Here is a 27,958-nt window from a genome sequence, read left to right as displayed (position 1 = left end):
CAGCTGTTTTAGTTTTCTTCCTTGCAAGGTGGGTGCTAAAATACCAGCATCTCACAGGAGATAATCAGAAAAGTATTCACAGAGTAATATATTACCGGAGATAAGGTAAGAAGGAAGAGAGAAGCAGGCAACTCAAGTGCTCTCTGAGTACCTCTGCTGGTTCATTAACACAAGTCTGAAAAAAAAATATGGAAAAAGTCAATCCTTATTAATTTTCATGCTACTCTCCCCTCAAGGACAGAGGAGGGACTAGAGAAATACAGACTATAAAGTGTACCCGTGCTTAAAACATAGGATGTAAAATTTTTCAAAAAGAATAAACTAGCTTAATCATGAAGTGCTTACATGTCTTTTCCCTACCCACCTTAAAAAGGGACCTCCCTGTCTTTTCTATATGAATTTATTATATATACATATAATATATACATACACAAAATTGGTATGGCCTTACACTCCATTTAAGGATATTTTGCTACATTGGTCAGAGTGCAAAGCAACTGCTTCCTTAAAAGCAGCATTTTTACATCATGATAAAATAAACCTGTAACTTATACAAATTGCATGACCACACAGAAACAGTGGCAGATTATTTTTCTGGCTTGTAAAAAATTTTAAAACAGAAGTTCTATTTCAGCAGTTTGAAGATGGAATGTAAAGTTTCTGCTGTTACATGTATATAAAATATATTTATTGAATCATACATTCATGCTGATTCCAATAAAAAAATAAAAGATTTTTCTGAAATTCTCTCCACGGATTTTTAGTGCCGGAGGTTCCATGCTGCAGCCCACACTGCTGGTGCATTTGTGCTAACGTAACATTTCATGAAAATAAGGCAAAAGACCAGTTTTAGTGTTAAGCCTTTTATTCTGAAGAATAATCTCTCCCATCTGTGACCTCCTGAGCTCCACCCCACAAAGGAATTCCTACAGCAGCAGTAGTATCAGCCATAGCACTCAGACTCCTGAACTGCTCTTTATTGTTTCAGACTCTTGCAAGGCTAACACAGTTAGCTAACACACAGCTTGCCTTCCCTTCCCAGGATTCAAGATCAAGTCCAGGCAGCAGAAGCAAGTTTTCCACAAGAGGGATGTATCACATCTCTAGTCTCTATAAAGCACCTCTTAAGTTGTTCTGGTCTTTGACACAGCAATGATAGGCACCCAAACAGAAAGTTCTGTTTGTGTTGTCTTTACAATATCCTGGATTTTGAAGTCATACACAAATGAACAGCAGTACTTTCAATAGAGCAAAACTATGCCTTAAGTTCTCACGCAAGTTGAAACAGTCTGGCAAGGGTCCATATAAAGAAAAAAAAGGTATTTTATGTACCGTCTTGCAAGCTAGGACATGGCATTATTTACACATAGCCTTAATAATCTTTGGCAGATGAAATGACCTTGGTCCAGACACCCAAAATGACATTTCAGACAGTTAAAGGACTGCCACTCACACTGAATCTCAAAGATGGACACAATGAAGTATTTTTCCTTCCAGTCAGGTGCTTTGTCAAGTTTGTGTCAAGTTCATCAGTGGAACAGCAGATCCCACTTGGCTTGGCAAGTAGCATTTTGTGACAGAAAATAGAAGGGCAACATCCTGCCCTTCAAATCTATTCTGAGAACACACCATTACTCTAAAATATGCTGTCTTTAAGGAACGATGGAGTTTGAAAGCATTTTACTCAATTGTTTCATGTCTCATAACCAGAGAAGCTATCAACAAAACCCCTTGCCCAATCTTCCACACGACATACAAATGAGATTATCAAGATCTTAGGAGAGCAGTTTTTCAAGTTACCAGCCAGGGTAAGAATGGTGCGGCTGGGAAATGAAATAATCACCAAGATAATTACTTCCTGCTAAAGCATGCACAGCTTAGGGAAACTGCTACTGTGCCATGTGCTCTTAGCCCCAGGCAGCAGTGTATAAAGAGAAACAATTAAAAAAACCAAACAACCACATTTTGTTCAAAAATATGTCCCTCCAAGATGTGCAGAAACAGCAGCTGCAGAGATCAACTCCAAATTTTCATACCTGCACCTAGAACCATCCTTTTCACCAAAGAAAGTGGACTCACAGGTCTAAAGGGCATCCCTTCCATGCGGCACTGCTGAAGAATGTTTCTCATTCAGATTCAAGCCAGAATTCCCTGTTACCACACAGCATGTTAGCACACAGGCTCAGTTTCCTCCTCCAGGAGTAAATCCCCTCTGCAAAGCCCTACTTCCAATAGCATGCTCACCACCTCCACACTTGCCTGTATGTGGCCAGTGTATACACAGGAACACTACAGCTTCAGCTCTGAACAAATTTAAAAACCAAACAAAACCTGTAAAGAGGGCCCTGCAGAGCAAGTGATCCCCGCCTGAATCCCCAACTGCAGAACACCTGCAGTCCTGAACACACAGAAATTTCAGTTCAACTTTACACAACAGCCCCATGCAAGCCTGCTGGTACTTAGAGAGTACTCCAGAAGAAATTCCTCCCTGCACAAGAAGAGGGGATAACTAAGCCTAGTTAATTGTGCAATACCCTTAACCAGAGAAAATGCAGCAAAGGCAGCATGGCTTCCAGTTCTGGTGGTACAAAATACTACTGTAAATGAAATAGTCTTATTTCTACTTGTGTTCACTATTAAGATCAGCCAGAAGAGGCCAGATCACACTAGTCATACATGAAACTCCCCCACTGCTCTCAGAAGGGCAGAACATTAAGGTATAAGGATCATTAACATTGTTCCTGTCACTATCCACGGGGCTTGTGTGGATGCAAAAGCAGCCTATGACAGGTCTGACCAACTTCTCCACTTCCTACTCCCTGCAGAGCACTGGGACATGAAGAGCACTTCAGCAAACACCTCACTGTCTCAAAGCAGAGGTGCTAGCAGGAAGACACACAGTCTTACTAATTTGAGACTTCCCTGTAGCATTTTCCTTCTGGAAAGAGTTAGGCTACCTTGGTTATTTGAGGTTAGCCTTCTTGTAGCTATTCTAGCTCACTGCAACCAGCTGAGGCAAGCCGAATCATGACTTCTTCATAGTCATCTTCACCATTAATGCATGCAAAGCATTGAAGACCTTAGACAAAAGATATTGAGGTTTTAACAGCACAGCAATGCAGAAACTAGAAGGGCTTGAGGCTACTAGAAAGTTTAAACAAAAAAGCCAATGTGACAATATTTTACAGCAAGTCTTTTGAGCATACTTTGTTATTAGCTAGTCACAGAACAACCAAAATGCAAATATTAAAAGTCAACTCTACATTTTGTTCAAGATGCTGGCAACATAACTTGCCTTTGAAAAGTATTTCTTTACAAGACATTCCAAGAAAATTTCATGTAAATATTTAATTTTGCCTGTCATTTTGGAGAAGAACATCACTTTCTGGGTCAACATATTGAGAGTATGATTCATATGAAAACAAGCATACACGTCACCTAATGGGTACTGACATTCCTCAGCTCTTTCTCAAACCAGACAACAATGAGCCAGAACTGTCCAACTCCCACTACAGAAAGGTTGTTTGAGGCTTTGGTGTGCTTTTGCAGATTTGCAGGTTAAGAGCTATGAAAGCTTCTGTTAATAGCACTTTGTTAAGTCTGAAGTGCAAACTGTTACTTCAGTCTTGGATTTAATATCAAGAACAGTAAAAACCCAACAAATGAGAAGAAAAAAATATCACAAACAACAAGGACAGAGCTCAGTGAAAGACTTCCATTGTATACCTTCACCTCACAGTCATTCCAGATACGAAAAATGCAGAAAGTGGTTTTTTTTTAAATACCAGTTACCACCACAAGAGGAAGCAGTCTGTATTGCCAGTATGCTGGCTGTGAGAGTATACCACAGCTCTTGCTGTCACACTCAGCTCTCTTCCAATTCACTAAGATACTTAAGTCTTCAGGAAGAGATTGTAAGCAAGTCAATCTGAGAAAGATTCATAAGGAGGGAAGGGACAAAGAGCATAACAACTCTGAAGATGAAGATAAAAATCAAACAGAAACCAAAACTCTACTGACATTTAGTACAACCAGGCGCAACCACTAAGTTTGGCAAGTAAAAGGCAAAAAAATTACTGTTCTGGAACGGGTAAAACCTATCTGCCCTTCGGGCAAGGGCAGCTTTGCTCTAGCTTTAAAGCAAGCAAAGGTCAAGAGAGATATACTGCATATGCACAGTGATTGTATCAATAAATCAAGAAAATATAGAAATAATGAACCCTGACACAGATAAGCAAACTTACTAAGCAGCTCTTTTGTATTACCAAGAGCTCTGAAGGTCTGGTGTAGAATCAAACCTGCCATTTTCATACAGATGGTTAACACCACACATTACAGAAATAATGCTGCTTTGCGCAGTACAGTCTTATAAGATCTCTTTGATTGAAATTACCCAGTTTTCTATTTTATTTTCAATTTCATCTTCTTTCAGAGGCAGTAGAGAGCGTTCAACACCTTTTTTAACACCAGGACAGACAGGTACCTTATGTACTTCTGACAAAAATGCCATCCATCCACTTCAGGGCTGGCAGAAGCAGGGGATGAAATTAATGTCCAAACTGCAAAAATAACTCTATTACATACAGTAGTTTGAACTGTAAAGGATGTGACAGAGGTATTTATGCTTCACTTGTACTTTTACAACATTTGTAACGGGGCCTCAAATCAAAGTTATTAAATTCTACATCCAAAAAGTACTTGTTTTCGATTATTTAAATGCAGCCAAACTGATGAAGATAAGGTATTAAAAATTTCAGCTATAACCACCTCTACCTAGTAAATCTAGTGACTGAAGGAAGAACCTCTTCCCCTTGGAAAAACTCCAACATACTCTTGACTTGATAAAGCAAATCTAGACCTTTTTTATTATTTTTTTTTTTAAACAATTTGCCAAGACTGGAATGAGAGATAAATAGAAGGCACAACAATTTTGCTTTTTTTATACAAATACAAACTAAACATGAAAAAAACTCCCTATTTCAATAAAAAATTTCACAAGTTCAGGAAAAGTGTTTTAAGAGTCAAGTTCTAGACATTTAAAACCTATCCCACAATCCAAAATTTTAAAGTGGTAAAACAGTAGTTCGAATTCCTTTCTGTGATCATGTATCAAAAGAAAAAAGATTCTACGGATACCCATTATTCCACTTTTACAGCGCCACAAAGAGAAAGGTGAATGTCAATTTTTCAAGTGGCAATATGTCCAGACCAGAGGATGTTGCTATGACCCTCAAGGAATAAATCAATAGTTTTGTTTTTCTGCCCTTGAAATACTTGCCAGGTACTATGTTTTCCTACAGGCTCTTGAACGCATGCACGTGAAATATTATTCCACTGACTGAAACGCACCCAAATTCAGTAGAAAGGGGGGAGAACAAAGAAAAAGAAAAAAAAAAATAGAGACATTCCTTTAGGAAAAACCACTGGTACCAAAAAATCCAGTCCGTAAGTTTGAGGTGAACAAGAAAACTCAGTTCTTTTCTTTTTAAAATCCACTTTTCCTAAAACGTTGTTCCACAAAGCTGGAATCTGGGACAAGGACTAGAAAAAAAAAAATCACAAAACCATAACACAAACAAAAAGGGGCCAAAATAGTATCAAACGTAGCAGTCTATAACAGGCTAGGGCCACATTCCAAGATACCCAAGGCTGAAATTCACAAATCTGCAGGAAAAAGGATTTGCGCCACCATGTCAACATCCGTGATGCATTCACTGGCGTTGCCCGATCCCCCTTCCAGCTCCAAATCCTGGCTTCTGGGACATTCCTCCACGTGGAGGCCCTCGAATCCCACCTCCCAGCCCCCCACGAGTGCCTCCAGGTCCACGTGGTCTGTTATCTCTGCGGTCACCCTCCCTGGCAGCTCGCGTTTTCTTCTCCTCCACGTTCAGGCGCACCTCTCCCCTGAACATGATGGGCTGCAACAAAAGCAGAAAAGGTACTTTCATTAATGACTCACCAGTAACTCTTCAATGTCAAGCAGATTTCTGCAACCTTGTCTCACATCCTCCTCTCCATGAAAGAAAATTGAAGTGGTTTATGATTGGTTACTAGAAAATGGTGATAGTCAAACTATGCATCCAGTCTTGTGGCTTTACTGGAGAAGATACAAAAAAAGATGCAACAACAGTAACCTCCTTTCATTAATACGCAGCAATTCACAGTCTGCCACCATGCAGGGTCCCAGTTGATTTTTCTTATGGCATGAAGAATGTCAGATCCTCTCTCCCACCTTGCTATATAGGCCAATGAAGTCTTTTCACTTAGGTCAAGCTCAGTTTTTCAGAATTGCAGTAACAAGTGGTCACTTGATTGGGAAACCTCACTGAGGCAAGAACAGAGAAGAGCAGGACTGCAACATCCCACAAACCCCACTGCAGACAAGAAGGTGAAGTCTGCAAGAATCCATGAACTACAGGAATAAGTACTCACTTGTTTCAAATTATTCCTGCATTCACAAAACAAACAACATGAAAAATACGATCCATCACCGGCAGAGGCACAATGCTTTCTCATCAAATGGAAAGATTAGCCATTCACTTCTACTGAATTGACTACAGAAGTGGAACTGATCTAAGGATGAAGAACATTGCCCTCCTCTAGCCATCAGCTGTGCTGGACAAAGATCAAAAAGCATCATGTTACAGCCTTATTACCAACTCCAGTGTAAACTCCTACATTTCACATCAGGCAGCAGACATCAGGTTTAGCTTCACTGGCTAACAGTCTACCAAAGCCTTTTAAACTTGTTTATAGCAAAGCTTATCCTGAAAAAAGTCCTACTGTTTCAGGACATATGTTTGCTCAAAGCACCAGACCTGTCTGCAAAACAATTCACACAATGGATACTACAAACAGAATTTAGCGCTGTTCAAAGCAGGGTAGAAGGTGTGTTAAACTGCTTTTATAGGACTTAAGTCTATATAAAAAAAAAATCTAAAAAAATTATCTTATTTCAGAAAGCCATGCCCATCCATTATAACTTAGGCTTGCAGAGAAGATACTTTGAGCGCACAAACTATTACATGTTCAAAGCCTAACCTGGAAGACAGCATTCACTCTCTTCTCCAGCTCCAGTTACACAGAGTGGCACAGTTGAACAAGTAAACAAAGGTCACAAATCCCTCAGCTGAGTGTGCCTTTGGTATTCCCTGGACATGAAGTCTGGCCCTCAGCTCCTACCTACCTCTCCTACTGCAAGAGAACTCAGGAGTGAACATTTCCAGTTTGTTCCAGCAAAAATTCAAACATGCAAGTTTAAGTGACTGCTGAAGGTGTTCATATATTGCTTGCAGCTAAGAAATGGCTTAAGGACCTGCTGTAACTGCACTACTTGTTCCCATACCAATTCAGGCCAAAGTCAACCAGATCTACTCAAATCTACTTTTAGCACTGGTTTCAAATCACCTGGTTTAGACTTTACCCTAGACCACACTGGAACTGCTCAGCCCAGGATAGCAGGAAAGCACTTAAGGAAGCAACTCTCTATCAGCATTCCATCTTGACTCACCAGCTCCCTGCAAAAGAACTAGGGCTGCTGGACTTCATATGCACTAACTCATCAAGCATTGCTACAAATGCTGCTGGCTTCCCACAATTAAAGGTGTCTAGCCACACGAAATATCGCAAGCTCAGACGAAATCCCAAGGTTTAAAAATCTGCACCCAAGTTACCTTTCAATTTAAGAACAAATATACTGGCAATAGTGCTGTACAGTAAGGAAGTAAAGAAGAAAGGATGTCCCTGTCTGGTGAAAAGTTAGTTTGTAAGCAAGCACACTGCACAGCTGTTATGGTGCATCCAGATTCATTGCCTACCACCACACCGTACAGTCATGGGGTGCACAGTTTGCATTTGCAGTCACTGCTAACAAGCGAGCAGGTACCACCTGCTTCTGTTAGTACAAATTCTTTTCAACCTGAACACTAGTACAGCTTCTTCCTTACAACCTCTTTGACAAACAAGATTCTACTTATCCATAGGGTCAGACTCTCGCTGCCCTGCCTTCCTGAAAGCTATTTACCTGCTTCCTGTGTAGAGCTCAGCAACTTCCCATTGGAAAAAGGCTCTATAATGAATAAATCCATGTTCAGCTAAGTTGTTACTTCAATGACAAAAGACTCAATCTGTACAAATGCTGCACAAGTCTTGGTAATAGGAGGGAAAGACATCACACCTACTTTAAGATGCTTGAGAAAGGCCAAAGGGACCAAGTAGGATCTTTTATTGTTAGAGTAATCTGAAAAACATTGTCTGTTATTAGCAGACCAAAAACCACTGACTAGCAGTTTATTTACCCTGCTGCTAAGGATCTTCTGAACTGGTTCAGGATCATCAAACACCACAAACCCAAAATTGGGGAGCTTTCCACCACTGTTGATGCGGAGTTCAACAACATTGCCATAGCCTGCAAGAGAAAAGCCAAGTTCTTGGGTCATACATTAGAATGTTCTGTTGACCACGCTTATGGCTGCAACCCCCAAACCCTGAGAGTACAGCAAAGCAACTAACTTACTTTGGAAAAAGTCTTTAAGTTCAGTTTTATCCACATCATGGGGAAGGTTCCCAACAAACAGCTGATGACTGTCTGGGTATCTCACAATTCGTCTTGTTTCCACATCGCCTTGTTCACCCTCACGAACTTGAACGGAAAAGAAAGACTTGTTTGAGAAAAGCTAGTCCCCGCAACAAACAAAAAACCAAACAAAACAAAAACCAAGCCATGGTCAGAATTAGCACTTTATAAAAGAAGCAGAATACACACTATATTTATCCATTCATATATAAAGAAAGGTAAGCATTCTACACTAGCAAGTTTGTAACTGTTTGGTTTTTATCACCTGACTGAAGCCAAACACTTGAGTAGAAACCTAGATACCTCAATAGAATGCTAGTGAAATTCAGCTCTAAAGCTTGCCAGACATTCAGACCAAGATCATCTAAAATAACCATATCCACAAAAGTAGGAATCATTCACTTACTGACAAAATTAATTAGATTTTAAAAGTTTTAATCATCATTTTGCTTCCCCAAAACCATCGAACAGGGGAAACACTTTATTCTTTATAGCTTCTCTTACTTGGTCTAGGACCCCTCTGTGGTGGGATGCTTGTTCGCTGCTCCCTCACTCGCTGATCCCTCTGCGGTCTCTGAGGTGGAGTCTGAGATTCAGGCTTTGCCTCAGGGCGAGGCTGTAGAAATTAAAAAAAGGACTTGACAGGAAAGAATCAGACATAACAGCAGGGCTCTGCTTTTAAGAGCTCACTATGAAGTTGTTGATAAAATAAATTGAAAATACAGTAAAAAAATCATAGTTCTTTCCACCTGTGACTAAAATGCATGTTAGCTCATGTTGGCTTATATGCTAAAAGCAAACATGTCACTTGACTACGTTAGCATTTCAAAGTCACCCCATGCACAGTTATATACAATAAAGTGTCTGCCCAAAGGGCAGCAGCAGTTATGCAGATAGACTGTATTACATAAATGCATTCATGACAAAACCTCATTCGTGAATAGGCAGTGGAAAAAGAAAAGTTGCACCTTTCCCTTAAGAGGGTGCAATGGCAGATACAACCAGCACTTGCATGAACATTCCCTTGGTTTTCTCCATGATAAACAATTCCTTCTCAAGCCATGGAATAATATTTTTATGAAGTCTATCAGGAAAAATTGAATTTTAAAGTCTTTGGAGTCTCTGAGAATTCAGATTATAAGCAAGTAGATTTCACTATATTTTTTCCCCACCTCAGTTTACTGTCAGCTAGTTTAGCACTTAAACTTCTCTAGGTGCTGGATTCTTACCTGCGAGACTGGTACTTTAACAACATGAGGTGGTATTCCTGACACTGGAACAGCTCCACTGGGAGGGAGGTTCTTACTGGTTACTGATGCCCAGGAAAACGTCTAAGAAAAAAAAAAAAAAAGGCAAAGAGAGATAAGATTGTAACTCAATTCCAGATGCTTTTATCCTTCTGAAATATATTCCTGATAGCACAGCTAACAGACACAGAATAACAGCAATAAATTTTAACCTGTCCTTGAAATTCAGGATCCTGCTGCTAACAGTTTCCCCATAAATCATTTACATTCAAAAGACTTAGTGTAATGACAACGCAGTCACGCTTCCACCCTATTTCTAAATTCTACATAGAGTTGAAATAGGACACAGCAGTAGCCTAAGACCAAGTATCACATCAAGGTTAACCAAAGTATTGCTTTCCTGAGTACCCATTTGTCCACTTTTGCCTCTCTTAACACTGAAGAGTGACAAAAATCCCCAGGTAGAAATAAAGTCACATTTCTCCCATTTTTCCGATTCAGCACGTTGGTTTCAGTCTGTTCAGAATTTCAGAAGCTCTGTTTACAAACAGAGAATCTGAGCCTCTCACTGCTGCCACAGTTCCTATACCTACAAATTATACAAAGCCCTATCTTAGTTCCTGGTATTTTAACCAACTAGCTACTAGCTAGAATTTCAACTACCTGTTATTGTATAGGAACAAATAGGAAGGAGGCAACTGGTCATGAGAAGAGTAATTTGGGCAGGGAATTATAGAGCACTTAAACACTTCTAATTCCAGGTATTTCTCCTCTTGCCAGAGAGAGGATCGTGCTCTGTAAAACAGAAGAGTCAAACATACTGTGATGAAACTACCACATGACAGAAAAGAGCCATCCACTGTCATTACCCTGGAGTCCTCTTGCACTGCAGGAGCTGGATCAGCAGGAGCTGGAGAAGGACTCTTTTCCACAGTCTCTTCTGGAGCCGACTCCTCTAATACTGGCTCAGATTTTTCTTCATGCACCTCTGGTTCAGGTTCCTGTTCAGGCTCTGGCTCTGGCTCAGGCTCCGCCTCTGCAGCCGTCTCTTCCAGGTGTTCCTCAATGTCATTGCTATCATACGGCACCGCAAAAATCAAGAAAAAGAGGTGGTGTTGTATTTGATTCTATTACTGGGTACTAAGTAATGCTACTTGTCCAATACAGAAGTGAGGCATATTGCATTCATGAGGAAGAACAAGGCTAATCTGTCTAAATAAGGCCACATTGCACAGGGATGCAAGTTTCGCATTGTTACACTACAGAGCAGAAAAAGCATTACATCTACTAAAAATCCAGAGTCTCTGCATTCAGCCTAACACCACTTTGGTTTCAGCTGCCCAATAAACAGAAATCTTTTGACTGTCAAGGAGGAAAATCATGAGCAGCAATAAATTCATTTGACCTGTTCTACAAGCAGTCTGTATTACACAACATCTGACTTCATCTAATAAGATATTACCTGACAGCCTGCTCATAATAAGCACCGGTATCATCAGGAACAGCCTCAGGTGTCTGCTGTCTTTCCTCAGGTTCCTCCCCTTCCTCCTCTGATTCTAAACAAAGTTAGAAAAGGAGAAAATACACCACACACGTCTTTAGTACTTGGTTCAAACACAAGGCATCTTCCACAACATGCAGGTGAAGTCTCTGCCAAAGACCACACGGGAAGTACTACCAAGATGTGACATGGAACAGATGTTTCCTTATACTTCTGCTATCACCTCAGTTACTCAGTTTTGACCAAGGTCAAACATATTCCAAATACTTCAGAGAAGCAGATTTATAGCCTACAAATCTGACTGCAACTGCTAAAGTAAGTCTCACAGTTCTTTTAATAGAAACAGAATATGCCAGAAAAATAACAATCACCTGCATGTCACAACTCCTTGCTGGAGAGCAAGGAAACTACAGGCAAGGAAAAAAATCTAGAACACGAAGCTTAATGCTGATTTGCCTTCTCCAGCAAGATTTCCTGATCTGAGAATGGAGTGTTGATATAGACCCAGAAACAAATACCAGTAGAACCATCCAAAAATTCCTGCTTCTTACCCTCTGGAGGCTCGGTGTCAGAGTCACCAAAAACCTCATCTTGGTAGCGGAAGATATCATTGTGGACATAAAACTTGTTTGCAACAGAACCCTGGAAGCAAATCAAAGGGAAGAACTGATTCAATTACACCAATTGCAGTAATGTAAAAACTGAAATAAGGAGAAAACAAGAACAGCTTGAGCAAATCATCCTTCCCATATAAAATTAATCCAAACTTGCCTCCTTCAAGAAAACGTGTGTTTTTCAGGGGGTGGCAGAAGATGGATTTCTGAATACTAGTATGCTAATAGCTTTTGTGGACCTAAATCTGAATTTGCCAATACAGAATTTACATAAATGGCTCTAATTTACATAACTGTACTTTAGAAATACAGTGCCTAGCATTGATTTTCTGCCAAGTAGGAGCATACTCCTCAGTATGCAAGCCAAGTATGCATGGAACAATGCATGGAAAATGGAAAAAAATCGTATTAGCGCTTTTAATTCCAATAGCTCACAACACTGAGAAAGTAGGAGTGAGAACTTTCTGGGATCTAAAGTATCAATTCTTAGCTCCAAGTCAAATTGAAAAATAAAGTTATCTTGTAATACTCCTTTTTCACTATTATTTTCAATTATGTGAACTGTTTTGTTCAAAAAAGGTGTCTATTTAAAAAGCCACCTCAAATGCTAAGCCAGCGCTTTATACACCAAGAAAGTCTGGAACCCATATCTTCAAACAACAGGAAGCATTTTCTTCTCTCTACTACATCTTTTCAGTAAGAGGACCAGTTGCTAGGAGGGCAAATTAAAGATAAAATAACTTTAAAGTGCTTAAGAAAAAAATATGCATTACACATACCTAGTAGCCAAAAGTTAGGATATTTACAACTGTAATTATGATATCCAAGGTTAATGTATGACCATACAGAAGTAGTGTAATTTCTTAAGGAATCTACAGAACATTACTGCTGAATTTTGTAGCAAGCCACTTTCCCAGTCTAACCCTTCATATTCCGACACTGAACCAGAGAGGCCTGACATGATATCAGAAACACTGTAACACTAGCACTCAATACAGCATACCTCAGGGGCAAGTACAAATGTTTGCATGAATCTGCGCACAGGCTGCATGTTATTGGAGAGCTCTCCCATCACCTGGACTACAACACCATCGTTGAGAGTAGCATGGGCATCCACATGACGAATCTTTGTGTGGCAATCCTTGAAGTTTAATGACAGCACCTTCTTGTGGATATCCTATGAAAGAATGGTACACAGGTTACACCACAGAAGCCATTTCTGCCAAGTTAGCAGCTTTCAAAGAAAGCAAAAACATAAAACTGTTTCATAATATATTCCCTAACTCTAGGGAGAAAGCTTGGCAGCATGATCTTTAAGTTTGCTTTGCAAGCAATTTTACATTATGAACTTTATTAAAGGAAGCATATCTTGCCTAACTATTGCTGTTTACAGTTAACAGTTTTCTCTCCCCATTTTTTACAGAAAGCACTTGGACAAAGGGGAATGAATCACAGCTAGGTATGTGTCTCTTCTCAACCACAAAGGTGACAAAAAAGAAGGAAAGAACAGTAAATTTTAAGTACTTACAGATTGCCCGTAGACTGCATCAGCTGGTTTTCCATTGGAATCCAAGCCACCATGGACATAGGAAGAGTTCTTTCCATAAAACCTGTTGAAAAGAAATATTTTAACACTAAGCTTTGTTATGCAAGAACATTGAGCCTCTACATTAGAGTACACTACGAATAATATACTCTCAAGCAAGTTTTCTGTCTGAATTATTGGAATACAGCCATACAATTCCATAATTCTGTTAGCAATTTGGGGTCGGGGGCGGGGGGCGAATGCAAAGTTCTCCTGTGTAACCTGTAGCATTCAGATGTATCAGATACCCAAGCACTAACAGCCAAAACCAGTTTCATAGGAGCTAGATGATCCAATCCCATTCTCTCCTTTCTGTACAAGGTTCCTAAAGCAACATAGTACTCCGAACACCCAGGATGCTGAATGCTTCCCCTCAAGTTCTAGTTTAAGGCTTGCGCAAGGAGCAATGGTACTTTTATGTTCATCTACAGTAAAGAAAGTACTGCAGGTCAATCTTCCTTTTTATAACTGAGGGATTACAAGCTGAAGTGTCATAAACATCATGGAACTGCATTCTGCCAGCAGATAAAGGACTAGAACTGAATTCCGTGGCTCATTGTAAACTTTCCTCTGACCCAGATGGACAAGATCAGCTGTCCACCTAAGTGGAGAAATACTCCAAGTGTTCCTGAGATTGGAAGAAGGAAGGTTTCAGAAATTGTTTGTCTAGCTACTCCAAGCACAGCAAAACAAAGCCTATCTTCAAAAACGAGGTTAGTTCTAGCAATGTAGGATATCTGTCAAATCAAACAGGACCAATTTATTTAGATAACAGATTGTCATTTGCTGCATATTCATAATTTCTTTTATTTTCCTTTAAGAAAGAGCTGCTGGTATGACTACTGAGACATACTAATATACAAGCACACACCATTTTCAATATTCTTCCCCTAGTCAGGGGGCAGTGTATCAAGACAAAACTACAAAAATGCTTAACTAAATAACATTTATCCAACTTTCATTTATATTGATTACAACTAGAAGTAGAAAGCAATGCATTTTGATTCACATTTTTTCTTCTTTTTTGCTTGGAATAGCAGCATTTCAGTAACAACCAGAACACAGATATTTATATAATTCCTGTAATCATTATTATCTATGTTTTAACCCAGCTGATCAAAACTGAAAGCAAAACTATACCCAGCATCTGTCTTGAGTAAATCAGATTAAGTGTCCAAGTTCAGCAAGCCAAGACCTGGTAATAAGCTTATTCACCAATTTTAACATAGAAATTGAGAAATTCACACAGAAAAATAGGTAATAAAGTGAAGCGGAGCTTTACCTGTGCAAATAGTCAGGTGCTTGGTTCAGCAGAGTATAGTACTGCCTCACAAATTCCCGCCCGACCAGCAGGGGACTTGGCTTCTCCATCACCATTTCTTTGGTCAACTGAAAACTACGGAAAAATCAAAAGCTTCATAAAACATGAGCATTTCACATTGCTGCTCACACACTGATAGCATAAGCCACGTAATCACAGTGGAAAGCACGCACCAAAACCCATTAGCTGTTTTACCACAGTAAGCAGTTAAACCAACGTGTTTTCAGAGTCATCAGTCTTTGGTGCTGAGGAGAGGACTGCTGGGTACCAAACCAGTGGTGGGAGAGGTTGCATGGGCGAGGGAGATTACCTCATAAAATGCCAGCATTTAATCATCCTACATACCCTCAGTAAAAAGCAGGTGGCAAGCAAGTATGATTCTTCAAGAGGATTTGCTAAGTGGCTAAGTCATTTACAGTTGATCCAAGTTCTACTTACCTCACTTGACTTCACAATCAGAATTAAAAGTCAGATGTTCTAAGGCAAAGCCTGTGCTGGTGTATTAGGGGCATTTTTAAAAGGTCAGAACAAGTCCGATCTATTTTTATCAACAGCGCAGCACTCCTTGCTTGTGAGTGACATGCGCTGTAGAGGAATATCGGATTATATTAAAATTACTGTGCTACAAACAAATGCATGCTGCCCTTCCCTTGCTTCCAAACTCAGCAAGTCACCTCTCCCTTAAACCCAGAAGACCAATCAAATGAACACCACCACCCATACCTAGGCCGAGGGACAAATTGATCTAGGTACCTTCTACTTAATTTCCATGGATCTGTAAGTTACAAAAAGAAAGTCTTTGCAGGTAGATTACACAATATGTACATCTCCAGTCCACATCAGCCAAAACCAAAGCACATTCCTGTGTTTCCTTCCTTTCAAATACTCACACACACTGTTCAAACTCATACAAAATAGCAGACTATATTCTTGCTACCTAATACAGAAACAAAAGTAGATTTTCTGCGTCATGCTCAATTATACCAACAGGCAGCAGAATGGGTGCTTACCGGACAGTTTTGCTATTGATCTATCAGACTATATGATAGCTAATCTTCCTGCAACTATTCAGGCCCTGTAGTGCTGACAGTAAAGAGCTAGCGAAAGTGCGATCTGCAGTAAGTCAAGCAGATGTTAACCAAAAGGGCATTAAAAGACCACATGTAGCAGCCAAAAGAACTTTCTGCCCGTTACTGACCCCCAATCCCTTCCCCTACACAACACTTTCCCAAACACATGGTATGCAAATTCAATATGCACATACTTCAGGTGTGTTGTGCAAATTGATACCAATACACTAACTTCAGCCCTCTAAAAAGCAGTTCAGGAGTCATCATTTACTTATCTGCTTTTATTTAAGACTGCACAACTATAAATAGCTCCAAGAAGTGGCAGCATCAACTGAAAAAAGGAAGTCAAACTCAGTCCTCTAGCATAGACTAATCCAGATGAAGTCTGCAAAGTTCATGCCTGGGCAGTTATGTTAAGACAAGCTTTCTCTTGTCACTATACATAACAGCATCCTGTATCCTTGGTAAACAGAGTTGCCCACAACTATCATCTGAACAAAGCAAGCGGGAAAGAAAAATAGACTGTCCCTCCCATATACTTGTACTGTGCCTTGTTCCAGTTCATCCAAGGATCTTGTTTGACACTTTCATTACACTCGCTGAATTTCAGAGAAGTAGTCCTTTAAATGCTAAGAACTGACAACAGACTATAGCTTCAAAAGACAGAAATGACCTACCAGGTTAGTGTTATTACTGTGACAGTTTCAAATGCACACTATATACGGGCCTGCAAAGGAAGTTACAACCATACTGCTGGATGTATCAGGAATGCAAAACAGAAGCTTCAAACCCCAAAGAGAAGAACATACAAAAAAAGACAACATAGAAGCTGGTATTTTGGATAAAGCTAAGTCCAAACCAACCTGGCAAACTCCTTGTATCTCAAACTGTGGTCTAACACCCAACATAGTGTAATCAAAAGACAAGGCAATGTTTAACCATACAGGCAGAACACACTGATAATATATTTGAGGATGTGATCATACCCAAACTCCCAGCAATGGTCAGCATGCACTACATCCAGCTTAGCTGGAGATACAGTACACAAATTCCTACCCTGGCAGGTATGCAGTTTAAGGTTCAAAACAGAAGATATAACTAGAATGCTATTAATATGACAACAAAAACTGTTATAGTTTTGCATACATTGATGTGTTTTGCTCTGCTTTTAACACAACCACACACACATACTTCTTTCACTTTGTAAGTTTAAAAATAAAATAAATGGAAAGTCTACACATTCTATTTTTTAAATGCACTTTTTGTAAGTTTAAACACAGGGGAGAAAGATCTGACAGGCTCCAGTGAATGTGTACACTTGAGCACCCGCTCTTTCAGTAGGAAGCATGTGTATCGCCACCATACAGGGAAATAGTACTTACATGATCACATGCAGAAAGGATAAGACCAAACATGACCTAGAATTGAAAAAGGCTTTTCTATACATTCAGAAGCTTTCAGTTGTGTGAGGATATTTTCAAGAGCTAACCATGCAGAAAGTGATACTCCATCATTGGGTCTGACCCACAGGAAGTGCTCAGATTCTGCAGACTGCTTTCATTTTAGGAAGTTCACAGTATCTGTGGTTTTGAAGACTTCGAATTGTAAGTGTAATGTATTACAGATACAGATGTCCAAGATCAAGCACAGTCTGAAGGGACAAAAACCTCAGAGATATGAACTTGTCTGCCTTCTGGTGCATGTTAAATTAGATCCCTGCAAAATATCATCAGACAATAAGAAAACACCACAGGTAAAGTAAGGTTAAATTGTGGGTACCACTGCTGATTTCCTGATTTAACTTTTTTTTTGTGTCAAGCACATGTGAAGCTCTATCATTACAAGGGGTAGGAGGACCCTAAAGCAATAAGGGTAGAAACAGCAGACAGACAAGACCTGCACTTTTAGACCCAGTCAGCTTAACTGACAAATCAAGACTTAATTGCTCCACACCAGTTAAAAAACTTGCCTCTGTGCTGTGAGTTTACAGTTAGAAAGCCAGTCCTACCATATCGCCCAAGATCACTGTTTGCAGTATGACGAGCTCTATATAAAAAAAGCATACACATGTCACTTATTCACTCTTCCTTTTCTGGGTTTTTTTTTGGCAGGGGGAGGGTGCAGAAGGAGCAAGGAGTGCATTTAATTTCTTTGTAAAGACTAGTTTCCCCTGGAATTCAAGCTTATTCCTATAGATGTCAATAGGCAGGTTTTCTACTCAATTCTGTTAAGTGCTGAATTGGGCTCTTCTGAGAATTATTTTCAATTGCTTCTAGAATATGAATGTACAAAGCTTGACATCCTCACATAATGGTAAACTGTTACCTGTAGCACTCAAACAGCTCATTCACCAAAAGCTCTTTCAGATTTCTCCTCAGACAAAGAGTCCTCACTCGTACTAATCCACTAGCATGTCACCTTCAATGCTCTTCTGAGCTGTCCCAATGCTGTACTAAAGACATATTTAAAGGGGCTTGTGCTGATTATGTCTGTCATATCTACATACTAAAAAAAAAAAAAAAAAAAAAGGACTTCCCTACTGCTAAGGGTGAAAAAAAACCCACCAAACAAAAAACTATCAGAACTAACTCTTAACATGGAAGAGGAATAGCAGCATACCCAGTTCTTGTTAAGTGGATCTGAAAAGAAATGGGAAAAACCTTTACATGACCTAATCAGAGGACAACAATCTGTTTTTACTCCTGCTGCACCTGCTGCTACACTGCCAGTTGCCATCTGTTCTTGTTCTCCAGCCAACATAACCTGAATGATAGAAGCCAAGCATCTCCAGAGAGAATATTTGCTCCCTACTACTCATAAGCAATTTATTACTCCACTATTCCTTGACCCAACAATAACTGCAAATATTTTATACTGCATTTCTACTGCAGAGCATAATAGTATCAAATGCTTGAACTGTCACTACATTATTCCTGATAGAAGCTTACCCACACATTTTTGTGTCAATTGAGGTAATGAAGAAAGGGTGAAAACTGACAGGAAAAGCTGAAAATCACATGATTTAAGATTCATTCATAAGCATGCATTCATGTTACTCCATATATGTAAAACAAATTCAGTAATTTAAATTATAACAAATGGACTAGAACAATTCTGCAACATAACTGAGCCCTTTCCTTCAGCCAAGAGACTTACAGGAAAACAAATACCTCCTTTACAGTGGTTATCACCTGGCTGGTGGAAAATTCCGCCATCTGTTACAATGCTCCTACTTGGCAGAAAATCAATGCTAGGCACTGTATTTCTAAAGTACAGTTATGTAAATTAGAGCCATTTATGTAAATTCTGTATTGGCAAATTCAGATTTAGGTCCACAAAACCTATTAGCATACTAGTGTTCAGAAATAGAATAGACTCAAAGAACACCTAATAGCTAGCATTGGTTAGTATTTTCCCACCAAATTGCTACACAGTGAAAGTAAACTAACCATTGCTGTCTGAACTCAAAGCATTTTTATTTTTAAATCAGACAAGGAGTTTAGTCTGAATCTTTTTTTCTCTACTAGACTTCCTACACAACAAAATCTCTCCAATGTATATCACACAACATTCAGGCTCTCAGGACAACCAGTGACTGCAGAACCCACTTAGCCTGATGTAACAAGCCAGAGGACCAGACTCCATTGAAATAAAAGATGCAAGTCAAAAAATACCAAACTTCACTTCCTAAAGTGTGTGGCAATTTTAAACATCTTCTGTCAAGAAAAATGTCAGTACCAACAGAAAAACAAGTTAAAATTTACATTGAAGCATATTCTAAGCAGGCCACGGTTTGTTTTTAATATTATCCTTATGCCTTTGTTCTCCATATTTTTGACTTGCATTTCAATACAAGAAACGTCTCAAAAAATCCAAAGTTACTACAATGCATTACAGTTCTGTTCAATTGGAATATTGCAGAGCAGACACAGGGCACAACCCTATAGCAGTTCACACTTTCTCTTTTGGCTATTCATGTGCTATAAGGTGACTCATTCGATACTACATTCCTGCCCATCTCTACAAATGGGTAGAGTTTACAGAGCACCAAGGCAGTCATGTTGTCCCCCCATCCTTTTAATTACAAGTTTAACTAAGATATTCTCATAGAGCTGTTACACTGTTTCCAACAACCTAATCAGCTTCTATGAAATATAATTCAGTTCTTTCACTTCTACAACTTTACCCCTAACTATACAAAAGCAACTCTGACAGTACGATTGATGTGTTACCCAGATGAAGCTATTTTCCTCCGCTAAACCAGAATGTCTAACTTTTCATGCAACTCTACTCCCTCATTGTGATATCAACTCCTTAACATAAAAAGGCTTTTTGAAAACTTAAGACCCAGAGAAGCTCACATGGAAAAGAGGTGTCTGTATCTAAGCACATCACACTAAAAAGCTGGCAAACAGCAATTTTGCTAGACTTTATTAAAGGTCTGGTCAATAGTTAATAGGATTGCGTAATTAAGTGTCATCTGGGATTTCTCCAAGTTGCTTAGCAACAGGTGAGCATGTTCAAAGTCACAAACCATTTATCTGCATGGAGTAACCAGCACTAGCAGCAGTTACTACTGCTGCGTAACTGCTGCTTTGGACAAGAAAGACAGCCAATACAAATAAAATCATGAAGAAAACTCCTAATATGCCTCCAACAGACACGATATAGATTAAAAGTTAAACAACAAAAGCAAAGCAATTCCAGTTAATTCCAACTCCCCATACATTTTACATGACTCACATCTGCTAATGCTGCTGACTAAGCAAAAAAAAGAGAAGCTGGTACCTGTGTGAACTGTGATACAAAACATTATAGTGAACAATGAAACACCAACAAGCTAAACTTGCATCACTAGGCAAATTCCAGTGCCCATCTCAACTGGGGAGTTATATCATTACACCAGCTTGCTCTCAAGTAGGAAGAGTAATGCAAACCTTTTCAAGGAAATGCATAAAACACTAAGATACCAGATACACCAAGATGTGAGATACCCTTCTTAATTTAACACAGCCTTAACTATTTGAGGGGAACAGAAAAAACACCCAAACAAACCACACCCAGTTGTTGATCCCAAGCCTAAATTATGAAGTGCTGAAAAAGCACCTCAAATAAGTGAGTAACCAAAGCCTCAAAACACTAATCTCCTTTAAAAAAACAGATCTCATTACTTGCCTCCCACTGGATGCGCAAGTAGACAATGTCACAGGGAACAGTGTCACAGCAATACAGCCTGTATTTTATACAGAAGCCATTACAGACAGTTGCCTGCCTGCATCCAGTTCAACTTTTTTGTATTTTGACAGATTCCATGTGAAAGAAATTATCTTAAAGGTAGCACTATTTCACAGGAGCCATGACACTTGGAAGCCAGAGCCTGAAAACTAGTGATGGGATAACTTTTCCAATGAATAATGAAATATTTGAAGATCAAACTGGAACAATTTGTGAGGTTACCAGCATTCAACTCTTGTTAGTATCTCCTGGAAACATTAAGGTAGTCTGTAAGATATATGTATACACTAGGAACTTCCAGAAGCAGGCACTTCCCAGCTGAGATCAGAGCAGTGAAGTGCTACACATATCATGCAGACAGAGGAGCCTTTACTAATAATCTTCAAAACCAACACCTAATAAAACATGGATCTGGATCCTCAAGCTTATGACAGCCATTTCTCCATGCACTCCAGCGACTAGTGTCTACTGTATGACAACTGCATAACCTACAAAGACAGGCAGTACCTAAGTTCATAGGGTACTTGAGGTGTTACAAGGAGCTAGATCCTAAAAAAACCAACCATGCGGCAACCAGAACGCTGCATCCTTGGCAATCAGCTTTCTCTGTGCTTAATTATCCTGGTGCTGCAGAAAGGTAGAGCAATACCTGAACCCCTTTCTGAAGCCCTTTGAGACATACTGATGAGGGACACTATAGAAAAGCTAGACATTACAGCAACATATGGATAAGAAAAATCAAATTAGAAGCTTAACTATTTTCTAATCAAAGTATCCAAGCAATCAATCCAAATTTAAATGCAAGAAAAACATTTTCATTGCAAGATTAAAAAGTAATTCAGAATAACATTCAACACTGCCCATGCTAGTACTGAAAAACCCCTCGGCTTGCCAGTGGCAGATGGGAAGCCTTACTCAGCAGCAACGTGCAGCCCTTTAAACACTATAAGAATACAAATAAACAAACCATGAATTGCTACAGAAGAGCTGTCATTCTAGAAGTCAGCCTGTGTTTCTGCTAACAAACCGAAGTGTGATCCACAAGTTGATGGATATGATGGAGTCTGCCAGTTTGTAGACAAAATTCAGTGCTTTTTGTATTGCTCAGCTCTGCCAAGCAAGAGACAAACTGAAGATTTCTACTGCTATTATTCAAAATCTAAAACAACAGTGACCATTTCAGAAAAATATCATTTCTAGAGCATTAGGCTCAAAAACAGAGAAACAAAATACAAAGAACGACTACCTAATGCATAAGTTAAGATAGTTGAGACCATCATGTATACCTATACAGTAAGGAATGTTCATCTGGGGAAGGAAAGAGATACTAGACATTATTCCTGCAGTTAGGAACATAAAGGTCCAAAGACAAACAGCAAATTAGGTCCTGTTTAAAAGGGGAGAAAAAAAGAATGTAATGTAGAAGAATCTTAAAAATTTGGTATTAAAGGTAAGTGATATCACAACAGTTTCTCACCAAGTTGTGTTTCTTGGATTCTCCCCTCAAAACACTTTGCCTTCCCTGAGTGCTGGGCATATTTGGTGTGGGTTTGGCTTTTTTTTTCCTTCTTCCCTTTTAAAGCTGTATCAACCGGCTTCCAATTTTCTACTTTGTATCACACAATCATCACTTCTATTCAGCAACACAAAAACTAGCAATACAAAGAGAAGGAGAATCTGAGTTCTCTCAAAACTCAAAAGCCTTGAGAATTCACAGAAATATTCCTACTTTTTTTTTTAATAATACTAAATCAGATTGTCCTAAACAGGCTCTCTCCTACACCTGGGTGAAGGACTTGCTCATTTCTAACTGGACCTATTCCAACCTCATTTACCCTACAATTAGAAGTAGTGTTTTTCTGTAAAATTACATTTTAACCACACAAATTTCATCCTAAAGGGTGGTAGGATAGTGCTAGTCTGAACAGTTTGTTTACTCGGGGCTTTTTAAATGAAACATAACAGTCAGCTTTATGCCTATACTGCTCTCCAGACTGCTTCATGATAAAGTAGCTACTTGGACCCTATGATTTTGCCATTAGAACAGGTTTTGTTTTGACATCCAAGAGCTGCTCCAACAACTCGATGAAGTTGGCAGCAGGTCCAGTCATCTTCTCTTAGGTCTGCAATTTTTCCATTTGGCTCCACTGCAGCTTCTTAAAGTAAAAAGCAAAAGTTACTCGTAAGCAGTCAGAAAAGGCAGATTGGAATACCTAGCTACACAGACATTACAGTGAAATTCAAGCTCACTCCCACTTGAATTAAAATCACCAGGTTCTGCATGCCAAGCAACAGATACCTGTAAAGAGAGTCAACCCTTTCACCTCTACCCATTTTAGCCACAGAAGACTCTTAACCTTCATATATCAACCAGATCCTAGCACTTAAGACTGAACCATCATGGCATTGTTACATTGTTAGACACTTAAAAACAAAACAGAAAGTCAGCCTAATAGCAACTGTAAGTTAACTGAGAAAACAGTACAGGGCAACGCAGAAGAAAACAAAAGATGGCCACCAGCATTTTAGAATGCAGTATTTCACATTTGCCTCAGCAAATAATCAGGTTCATAACAGATTATTTGTACATAACTGACAGCTCACAATCTTCTAACTCTGAAAGCTGTACTCCACCAGCTATGTCTTTCTGGAGGAGGTCCAGACTCAATATAGCAAAACTAGGACCTTAGACCAGTACAATATTCACTGCTTGCAAAGTTTTAGGGATTCTTTTAGAGTAGCTGAAGATCAGACTTCCGATATTTTTTTTTTAATTACTCAGTGAGGTAGCTGAAGATTATCTAGTCTATTAGCAGTTTCAGCAAGAAGTTAGCAATTACTTCAACTCTGGAGATTTTATATAGGCACCTGTAAAAAAGCATCCAGTCTTCTAGACAAAACTATCACTTTCACCTTTGATTGGTTTCAAGCACAGCAGGTTACAGCCAGCATAACAACTAGCACCACCCTGCTAGAGCCCTGCTCTACTTTGATTTCCTCTTTGATTCTTCATTCATCACATTACTTATTCAGACAAAAAGGCCCAGGTTCTAATAGTAAAAACTGGAATAATCAATTAAAACGTTTTCTAACTCAAACAGGCCATTTATGCTAATCTTATGAGTGCACTCTCAACAGATACTACTGTTATAAACAGAAATATCAATATGTACTTAGAGTAACATCACCTTTGCTTTATTTTACTTTCATTAAAAAGCATTCTTCTGTATATGTTCGCCTTGTAATTTGCAAGGCAAAAAAGAAAACACAAGCTTTTTGAACCAACCAAGGAGCTTGCTGTTTCATCAGGTGCATAAAGATTTCATGTTTAAAATTAAGACATTCAAACTTAAAAGAGTATCATCAGTTGTGTTGAACTCTACTGATGCTGTTGTGCCAGCAGCAAAACGAACAGTAGAGCGGTGGTCTTATAATCACAGTACAAACAAGTCTTCTTATATGTTTTTGTTGTTTCTTAAACTGCAAATGCAAAGCATCCCTACAGAAGATCCTGCGTTTATACTTGACCCACACAAAGGAAAGCTTGTCCACCAGGTCTTCTACCTTAACTCTGTTTTCTAGCCTTCAACTTGAAAAGTTCCCGCTTAAAAGAATACAGCCTAGCAAAAAAGGTAGTTGCCTAATTGACACAAGTCAAGAACTAGAGACCACTATTTATCATCTGATGCATACAAGGTTCTTTTTAAAAGAAGATTTATATTTAAAAATAAGATACACATTGGCAAAGGTTCCAATGTTGATTTGATTTTTTTTTCTACAGTTACACTTTCTAGCATGTTTTAACACTGCCTTTTAAGCAAACTAGTCCCTGCTATCAAAAAGCTGGGAGATCTTCATCATAAAGATGCTCTGTGACTATTAGGATATAAGATCTTAAGCACATAAATACTTACAGCTAGCCTTCAATTTAGCTATATATTCCATCCATTAAGCTTTTTTTTTTAAGCTAGACTCACAACTTCACAACATTAAGTATACTGACTGAAACACCCCAGGAAAAGGTGAGTTCATTTCACAGGATGTGAACATGCTACCACCGGTATCATGGAAGCATCACAGAACTATCTATTTAGAAAAATCATTAGGCTATTCTTTACAGAGGGGGAATAAGAAAAGTGAAAACTTGGTCAAAGGGAAGATTTCAGAAAAGGTTTGAAATGCAGTTTTTTGTCTGTCAACTTCTGCACTCCTTTCTCTTTACGACACCAATCTAAAAAGTCTTGTTAGCTAAAAACAAATCGGACATACACACACCCCCCACATTTGATTTATGGCACCTGGAAGCATTAGCCTTCAGAGCTTGATAGCAGTGTCCACATTTCCTAAAGCTGTCACTCCTGGCTGTGAGAGCACAGGCTAGACAAAAATAGCACACACTGGAAACATGGCGGCTTGCTGCAAATGCTGCTTTCAACCAATTGTGAAAAAAAAAAAACCTCACCATAATTTTCTTTGTAAAGAATACTTATTACATGTATGTAACTCTTAACATAAAAGGTCACCAAGTAAGCCCGCTGAGAATTGTAACACATGAGATCATCCAGATCAAGACTAAAATGTACCTGAAAGATGTATGGAAGCCTTTTCTCTGGTCTTCCTCCAGCAAGTGTATCTAGGGCCTTGCAAGAGGCCATAAAGTCTTCATAAGAGCACTACTTTGCATTTAAACCTTGGCTTAATTTTGGATTCAGCCAAGGTCATGCGGTAAGTCACGGTAAGATACACGCTCTACTTCTGCTTGAATTATGACTCCCTTCATCTATAAAGTTAGAGCAAAGGAGACACCTACGATCTCGTACATCTGACGACCTCACTATGTAAGCACCCAGGATTACCCCCTCAACCTCCGCCTACAACTATTGAAAGGGGCTATCTCAGCTACATGCCAGGCTTCGGGCCGCCTCATACCTAACCCCCGCCCCCCTCAAAAAAAAACAAAAAACAACAAAAAAACACCAAAACCAAAAAAAAACACACACAAAAAAACCAACAAACCCCAGCGGATGAAAAAACACCAGAGTCTGTAAAGCCGAGAACAAAGCTCGCAGCTCCACATCTCGACCCGCACAATGAAGGCTCGTGAACAGCCGATCCCACCTACCCCCCCCCCCCGCAAATAACGCTCCCTTCTAAATAACTGCTGGCCGAGCAGCGCAGCGCTGTACCCCGCTCCCACCTCGGAAATCTCCGAGGGCTCCAAGGGGCCAGGACGTTCCTCCCGCCCGAGGGCCCCGCTCCAGAGCCCCCACAGGGGGCTGCGAAAGCCCGGCCACGGGGTCGGACGGGAGGGCGCTCGCCACAAAGCGCCGCCGGGACCGGGCGGGCCTTGCGCGCGGGACCGGGACAGCGGGAGCCGCCTCGGGGCCGGGAACGGAGCCGGGGGGGGGGCGGGGGGGAAGAACCGGCAACCGCCCTCCCCCAACAGACCGCGGCCTACCGGGGGCGCGGGGGGGGGGGCTGCGCCTCAGGCCAGGCCCGGTGCGTGCGGCCCGCAGCCGTCCCCGGGAGGACGTGAGCCCGCCGGTGATTCCCGCCCGCTCCCCCCCCACCGGCCGCCAGCCCTCCCCCTCACCTGCGGGCGGAGCGGGACGGGAACGGGAGGCGCCGCTTCACCACAGGCCTGCCCGGCGGACGAGAAGCACCTCACGCAACGGCGTGCTCTGCCGCCGGCTAGATATATCCGGCGCGCAGCCTACCCCAGCGGGAGGCGGATCAGCCAATCAGAGAACGGCGGTCGCCTTCACTCGGATGCTAGTTGGCCTACTGAGGGAAAAGAGGCGGGCGGAGAGCTGAGAGGCAGCTTAATCTACCAACCAAGCGACCTGGCTCCGCGGGGCAGTGAGAGTGACCGGCACCTAGCACAACCAACGGGCCGTGGAGCTGCCCCCGTCGGGGTGGGACGAGACCTGATGGATTTCTCCTTTAGCCAATAGGACGACGCTACCCGGCTACCAGGCGCGGGGGGCGGGCCAGGCCTGACGCCATAGTATGGTTGAGCCGCACAGCAGCGCCCTTGAGAAGGTGCTGGTAAACCCCGTTATAGATCAGGACAGCCTCCTCGGTGAGGCGCTGAGCGCGGCGGCCAATGGGAGAGCGCGGCGGGCCCTGACGGACAGGCCGCCTCCGGCGTTCTTAAAGGGACAGCGGCAGCCCGCCACGAGGGGCGGCCTTCCGCGCCCAGCACCACCCCCTGCTGGAGGGAGGGGACGGCGCCCAACATGGCGGCGGGGGCCATGTGCCTTGGGCTGTGGTGCTGTGCGCTCAGGCCCTGCTGCTGCCTCCTCCGGCACGGGGGCACCCAGCCCCTGGTCCCCCACGGGTGAGGGCTGCAGACCCGTAAGGGTGAACCACAGGCTCTCACCCGGCCTGAGGCCAGGGCACCCACAGTCCCGGCAAAACTGACCCACTCACCTGAGAGAAACCACCAGTGGGGGTGTATAAAGGGGGCTTTTCATGCTAAACGGCTTCCGTGCGGGGCTGCGGCCAAGGCGGCCTCCACCTGAAAGGCTCACATGAGGCGGAACGCAGTGGTCACCATCTCCAGGCTAGAGAAATGCGGGCTGGCTTCCCCCTGCCCGTCCCCGGGAGACCCCCGGCAGAGCCAGGAGACTCGTGCAGCTGCTTTTCCTTCACGACTTCTGAGCAAAGCAGACAGAGGGATCATCTGCCCCTGAGGAAAGACAAGCCAAGCAAGGACATTTTCTAACCCACCTTGCAAGGCCCAAGTAGTCCTGCAAAGGAGAAGAAAGGCCTCAGAGTTCACACATCCTTCCTCACCAGCAGATGCTG

General features: G+C 41.0%; 1 protein-coding gene across 2 annotated transcripts; it reads right to left on the bottom strand.

Annotated features, from left to right (window-relative positions):
• Positions 1 to 1,322: 1,322 nt before the first annotated feature.
• G3BP1 (G3BP stress granule assembly factor 1) lies at positions 1,323 to 26,857 on the bottom strand. 2 transcript variants are annotated; one of them, XM_075057045.1, is made up of 12 exons: positions 26,742 to 26,857; positions 14,805 to 14,918; positions 13,466 to 13,547; positions 12,941 to 13,114; positions 11,875 to 11,965; positions 11,285 to 11,378; positions 10,692 to 10,896; positions 9,805 to 9,906; positions 9,080 to 9,191; positions 8,516 to 8,641; positions 8,298 to 8,428; positions 1,323 to 5,918 (listed from the first exon to the last, which is right to left on the bottom strand). In XM_075057045.1, exons 2-12 carry the CDS (start codon positions 14,897 to 14,899, stop codon positions 5,712 to 5,714), a joined length of 1,419 nt encoding a protein of 472 aa, XP_074913146.1. In that variant the 5' UTR covers positions 14,900 to 14,918; positions 26,742 to 26,857; the 3' UTR covers positions 1,323 to 5,711. The 2 variants fall into 2 exon arrangements, with proteins under 2 accessions (XP_074913146.1, XP_074913147.1); XM_075057046.1 differs by having other exon boundaries at positions 8,298 to 8,407.
• Positions 26,858 to 27,958: the final 1,101 nt, after the last annotated feature.

This window comes from Buteo buteo, chromosome 24 (assembly GCF_964188355.1).
Source record: "Buteo buteo chromosome 24, bButBut1.hap1.1, whole genome shotgun sequence".
NCBI classification, from domain to species: domain Eukaryota; kingdom Metazoa; phylum Chordata; class Aves; order Accipitriformes; family Accipitridae; genus Buteo; species Buteo buteo.
Note: the sequence above shows the minus strand (reverse complement) of the source record. Positions and strands in the feature narration are given on the sequence as shown.

Excerpts from the sequence above, each read along its gene's own strand:
- G3BP1 (XM_075057045.1), bottom strand. The coding sequence starts at position 14,899 with ATGGTGATGGAGAAGCCAAGTCCCCTGCTGGTCGGGCGGGAATTTGTG. Across the intron at positions 9,192-9,804 it reads TTAAAGTACCAGTCTCGCAG|CCTCGCCCTGAGGCAAAGCC; the intron begins GTAAGAATCCAG and ends TAATTTCTACAG. Across the intron at positions 8,429-8,515 it reads ACTTAAAGACTTTTTCCAAA|AACTTGGCTTTTCTCTTGCA; the intron begins GTAAGTTAGTTG and ends GTATGACCCAAG.